This window comes from Mustela putorius, unplaced genomic scaffold (assembly GCF_011764305.1).
Source record: "Mustela putorius furo isolate JIRA1106 unplaced genomic scaffold, ASM1176430v1.1 tig00000129_pilon_pilon_pilon, whole genome shotgun sequence".
NCBI classification, from domain to species: domain Eukaryota; kingdom Metazoa; phylum Chordata; class Mammalia; order Carnivora; family Mustelidae; genus Mustela; species Mustela putorius.
Window position 1 is genome coordinate 51,360,808 of NW_025421290.1, and position 6,108 is coordinate 51,366,915.

The 6,108-nt window shown below is 52.3% G+C and overlaps 1 protein-coding gene across 22 annotated transcripts in view; it reads left to right on the plus strand.

The window, feature by feature from the left end:
* The window catches only part of KLC1 (kinesin light chain 1), a 56,173-nt gene that overhangs the window by 44,558 nt on the left and 5,507 nt on the right, over nt 1-6,108 (plus strand). For 7 of the 22 annotated variants that reach the window (XM_045074316.1, XM_045074324.1, XM_045074329.1 and 4 more), the window contains exons 14-15: nt 1,566-1,696; nt 5,196-5,262. The exons of 3 other annotated variants lie outside the window; for them this stretch is intronic. In XM_045074316.1, the coding sequence (XP_044930251.1) occupies nt 1,566-1,696; nt 5,196-5,262 (198 nt within the window). Of the gene's footprint in view, nt 1-22; nt 610-1,565; nt 1,698-5,195; nt 5,263-6,108 lie in introns of those variants that run through there. 12 more of the 22 variants (XM_045074370.1, XM_045074377.1, XM_045074345.1 and 9 more) reach the window with 4 other exon arrangements.

The following is a 6,108-nucleotide window of genomic DNA, read 5'->3' on the forward strand; positions in this document are numbered from 1 at the left end:
TCTCTCCGTTTCTGTCCGACAGGCCTAGCTGCCTCATGTGACGCTCACACTGTCTCCTGCATGACGGGCGGCTCCTCCAGCTTTCCTTCTCTCTCCAGTGCTGACTGCTGTGTTTAGCAATCCCCTAGGATTCTTGTCAGAGCGCCACCTCTCTGTGACTGGCCATTCCTTTCGGTGCTGCTGTCCTTTTTGGGGGGTTCCTTATCTCTGTATACATGTAGCTCTGCCAGATATGTACTTAGTAATATCAACTGTGTTAATAAAAACCATTTACTGTGTGATACGTGAGTTTAAGAATTAAGAGCGATTAGTCGTTCACTTTGATCAAAGGTAGTTAGAAGTCTCCTGCAGGTGTTAATGCCGTGGCATGACAGTGACCGTGGAACTAGCTAGGCCGTAGGAATAGGGCATGTGCTGCTTCTGTTGCCCTCTGAGACCCGGCGGGGCTGCCCGTGCCCCGGGCTCTCCCCTTAGGATCTCGCTCAAGTAGCATTTGCTGTGTAGTCTCTGTGACATTTTGGCAATTTTGCTTTTCTCCACTAATCTTTAAGTGTTCAGTGATTTGTGTATTTGTGTCTTTCTAACTTCTAATAAACTCACTCCAACTGACCCGTGTCTTGGTGTCTGTCTGCCCGGTAGAACGTCTCACTCTCTCCGTGGAATGCGGCACTGCGTGGCTTCTTGAAGGAACGGGGCTGCTTTAATCTCACTGAGTGATTCATTCTGAGAATAAAAGTTGCTCATACACACAGTTTTTCAAACTCTGGTTCTTGGTTTTCATACCCAGATAGATACCGCCAGATGTTTCACTGAGTACCGGGGCCACTTAGATGAGAGCCGGACACCTGCAAGGTGTCGGGGGTTCAGTTATTGTATGGAATGACTGTTTTATTTAATTTCTGACCACATTTACAGTCAACATTTAATAAAACTTTTTAAAAATGTACCAAAAGGGCGCCTGGCGGGCTCAGTCAGAAGAGCGTGTGGTTTTTGCTTTGTGGGGCTGTGAGGACAAGCCCCACTTCGGGTGTAGAGAATGCTTGCGTCCATGCCTCAGTAAACATGATGGAATGTACGGAAGAAGCAGTGCACCTAAGTGCTGCCTGTGCACGAAAGTGTTAAAAAAAGCTGTCTCTGTCAGCCCTCACTGGTGTGGGTCCAGTTCTGTTAAACGGGGACCAGATGCTTCTGTTTTTATTAAATGTGGAATTTGATTTGGGTGATCTTCCAAGAAGCAGCCTTAATTTCCTTGAGACCTTTTCCAAGTGTGACCTTTTGTTTCAAAACAGCGATATGATTTTTGGGGATATTATTTTTTGTTTGAACTTCATGGTCAGAGGTTTTCGTGATCATTGGATTGTCTTGACTGAAATTTAAAGTGGGTAGATTTCTATTTAAAGTGTATTTACAAGACCTGGCAAACGTAATTTCTGTAGCCGCCGTATTGCCAGCAGGTCACAGACAAGTAGGCCAACCTGATGTGAGTTCGTGTTTGCATTCAGCTTTGCCTCTCAGGAGGCCAGGACGGGCCGTCTGCAGTCTCACATGTTTCACGTCTCTTTCAGGACGGCACGGGATCTTTAAAGCGCAGTGGCTCCTTTAGCAAACTCCGGGCTTCAATTAGACGCAGCAGCGAGAAGCTGGTTAGGAAGCTGAAGGGAGGAAGCTCTCGAGAGAGTGACCCAAAGAACCCCGGGTAACTATCCTCCTGCGGCCCCTGCTGACCGCCCCACCGCGCGGCGTCCCGCTGCTCCTCGCGTCCCCGCCCCGGGGCTGGAGCGCCTCCGGCCCGGGTCCTCGGGGCCCGCAGAGAAGCACCGCGCAGCTTCGGCGCCCAGGCTGGAAGGGCGGGCCTTCCTGGCCTGTGCGGTTCTGCGGTTCTGTTGCTGCGCGTTCAGAAGAGCCCCAGCATCGACCAGTGGGAGCTTTGTATGAAAACGCGGAGCACGATCACTTGCTTACACTCGATAGCTGTTCCTTCTCTTTTTAAATTAGTGTTAGTGTAAATCCTTTAAAATTAGCTTTTAAAATCTTTTTAAAATCGTACCAGTAGCTGTGACTGTGTGAGACTCACCGGCATTACTGCAGGGAGAGGGATGGTGTTAAGCAGGGTCGCAGTTGGAGGACTGGAGCGGAAGCGGTTCCTTTAGGAATCGGGAACAACAGCCCACATTTCCGTGTGTTTAAAGGAGGTAGACTCATGGGTCTTAGAGTCTCTTGAACAACAATATTGAAGTTGTCAAAGGAATTTGGTTCGGAATTCTGTTCTTTGCAAGATGCAGCAGGGTGTTAACAGTCTGCCCCGGTTTCTGGGTTATTTCTGGCATGAACAGCATCCTGTTTGGGATGCGTTTCTCAGAGGCACTCTTTTGTCAGCTGTTTTGTGGTGCCTCCTTTTTAAAGATGGAGTCTGAGTAAAACTCCGTTGTCCAAGTGACTCCACTTCCCCGTCCATGGGCAAGGAGTCTCCTGCTGCCGGACTGGGAAGCGGGGCCCCTTCGCACAGCGTGTCAGAGACTGGAGGTGAACAGGCTCTTCCAGCTGCCTGCCGGGGCATTCTGAGGGGCGTCTCATCTCGTTCTGGTCTCTGTCAGTGAGGGCCTACCTCCTGCACCCCTGGGCCCCCCCGTGCAGCCGTGTAGGCTCAGCCCCTGAGCTGGGGAGCAGGGGCCCTGGTCTGCTTTCCGCCCTGTGCCCCAGGTGTCTCTGCTGGGGACACACACATTTTTTTGATGGCACGTATGGCAGGACAAGGAATTTGATCTGAGTAGGTGGCTGTCACCCTGCTTCTCAAGGACGTTTCCAAGCCCGTTTCTGAAGAGGGAGTCTGTGAGCGCCACATGTTTGTTGCGAAACTGCCTGGGAGATGCAGTGTTGAAAGCCAGCCGGGGCTTCTGGAAGGACGTGGGGCTGAGCAGCAGACTGCCGTCCTGTCCTGCTCTCGGCACCAGAGCCGGCCGCCCGACGGATGAATGTGCATCCGGGAAAGGAAATTGCCTTTGGGATAAAGTGCTTGTTTTAAAATATTTACAGAACTAAATGGTAGGTCACTCTGCCCCGTTTTTGTTTTCTGGCCACGTAACAAGGATCCGAACAAACCGTTGAACAGTTGCGTAGCAAATGTCCGTGGACTGGATCTGATGTGCGGAAGTGCCCTGTCCCCGCGGTCCTCTCCATGCGCCATCGATTGGCTCCTTCAGGGCAGACACGCTGTGGCCCTTGGCAGATCTGGATGTTCTGAAGCTTTTTAAATGCAGAGTCCAGTTCTGGCACTAAGTCCGTGACCTGGCCCTTCCTCCCCACGTGACAGAGCTCAGTTCTGTGTCTCCCTCCTGTGCCGGCTTCTGTCTCGGCTGGGACGTATCCCTGCGAGCGCCCTCACAGCCCCACGGGGCTGGCCGCACGCGTGCGCGCACGTTGTCACGTGTAGTGCTGGAGGTGGTCCCTCACTGAACTTGATAAAAACGTCAATGGCTCTAGGAATTTTGTCCCATAAAATGCATAAAACTGAGTCCTCTGTCAAGGTGAGAGTGACTGTATTCACTGGACCAGTGGCTCTCAGACCTGAGCATCCGCGTCTCCGGCGGGGTCTGAGCAGACCGCCGGGGCCCCAGCCGTCAGTTCATGGTGCAGTGGGCCTGCACCCCCCACCCCTCACACCACTGACTTTTCTAGCAAGTTCCCAGCTCGTGCCAGCACTGCTGGTCCAAGACCACATTCTGAGAAGCCCCAAGTTGGTGTTCTTCCTGTTCTGTCCACGGTGGTGGTGGTGGGGGTGTGGATGGAGCTCGCTGTGCCGGGGGAGACTTGCGGCAAGGTCAGGTTGTCTTTACTTGCGTCTTGTAAGGAAAAGAGTGTGAGGAGGGGAGTCCTATGACTCTTAGAAAAAGTCCGTTGGCCACTTAATAAGAATTAAGTGTGCAAGTCGCCAGTGCGATTTGGTGTGAATTTTCCTTTGTTCTTGAGTAGTGCTGTGTAGAGGAAGCTTGTGCAGAATCCAGCCGCACTTACGTAGAATTCGTGGGGTTGTCGTGTTCGTGTTTGTCCTGGCTCGGGGATTTTGGGAGTGAATTTTACTTGAGGTTAAGTGAATTAAGGTCTTTGCTTTTGGTGGAGCTCATTCAGTGAGAACTCGGTAAGTACCTGCCGTTTTCCGGACGCGGTGCCCATGGTGTTGGCGGCCACTGGGTGGGGACCTGGGCCCTCGTGCCCATTCCCGGCACACTGACACGACTGGTCTTGCTGACCCTCACGCGCGCTCGAGCCTCACGGCCGCGCGTCAGCTCCCAGAGCACACGCTCGCACGCGCTGCTCGTGCCGAAGCCGCTTCACCGTTGCAGTTCCTGTTGCGGACGTTTGGAAAGATCCCCGAGCACCCGTTCTTTTTTATCTTTCGAAGCGAAGGTGGTTTTCTGTTGGAGGGCGTGTCTGCTGGCGGTAGGCGGGAGTGGTAGCGTGGCTGGCCCCCATTGCGCTCAGGGGGTAGGTGATGTGCAGGATAGTTCATCAGGTGTTCTAAAGGTGTCAAGTGGGAGAAAAAGTTAATACACATTTAAATTACTAGATTTCCTTGAAGGTAAAGCCATGAAATTTGTTTCAAATTTTGGTTTGAAAGCAGAGGAATCCTAGCTTCTGAGTTTATTTGGCTAATAAAAAATATTTCCTTTTAATATAAAAACATACAAAGTACACAAGCATGTAGAGATGTATCAGATCTTAACGCTGAGCTTCAAGAGGTCTTTTACATGGTCCCTTAGGGTGAGCGGTGAGTTTGGGGGAAGCGCCAGGCTCCCTTCTTCAAACTGACCTGACGTGCCCGGCAGACTCAGGCTGAGCCAGAGGGCTGGACAGGCAGAGCTGCTCAGCTCCTCCGCGAGCCAGGTGTCACATGGGGACGTGTAACCACGTGTGGGGTTTACACACAGTGTTTCAGACAGTGTGTCGCTGAGACAGACACAGGGAAACTGCTTTTTCTCTACTGGGGTTTACATACGGATACACCTGGGGCGTCCATGTTAAGAACTGGACAGACACCCCAGCCCCAGTGAGATAAAGGCCCATGCTCCATGAGGGATGGCTCCAGGGCCTCCCGCACGGTGACAGAGGCCTTGGAGGGGTGTCTTTGCTGTGTTTGCTGCTCTCGGTTGACTGACACACTGGTTTGTCCTTTTGCATGTCCACTGACCTGTTCACAGCATGAAGCGGGCCAGTTCCCTGAATGTCCTTAACGTGGGTGGCAAGGCCGCTGAAGACCGTTTCCAAGTAAGGAGCCCTGCCCCACTCAGTGCCCCTGACTCCCTGGCCGAGGCTCGCTGGGCAGCCGCAGGCCCTTCCCGGCACTACTGCCACCTCCGACGGCCTCGGGGACACTTCAGTGTCTCTGGGTCTTAGAGACGTGGCATAATGACATTCCCGGATTCTGTGTTAATCTGATTACATGATTGTGGGAATGTGCGAGTCCTGAGCGTTCTCTGCATATTCACGCATTTGAATGGTCGAATTAAGCCAATTAAAATTTAAATATTCTGATAAAGTAGTATCAAAACTTGGCCACTCAGTGGGTATTATTAATTTGTATGATTTTTAGCCTCTGGTAAGTTTGTAACTAATTCATTGTCCAGTTAAGCTGTTGTTCAGTGTTTTAAAACTATTAGGCCTTTACTTAATGTAACTGATGTACTGTCACTTGCACACCAGTCTTGAGCACTCGTTCTGGTGTCCCAAGGCTTGCATGAAGCTGTCCCCTTCACATTTAAAACTGTGGCCCCTTCTTCTCTTCCGATGTTCCATTTCTTTCAACATCTGGTGTGACTGTCTGGCTGTGGCCAAGGGTGCTGAGCGGACCTGGCAGCCGAACTTCCGGCCGGGAGAGCCTTGTGGCGGAGCGGTTACCGGTTACTACTTGTCCACCAGTGACCAGAGTGCCTGGCCATTGCACCTCTTAGCAGCCCCGGTCCAGCTGTGCACCTCTCGGACACTTGCTGGCGGTCGCAGGCCACCCTCCTCAGGCCCCGCACCTTAGGCACTGGCTGTTCCCAGGGTGCTTTCTGCCAGGCCCCCGGGCAGACGTGAGGTGCTGGTAGCGCTGGGCCGTGTGCCCGGAGCGCG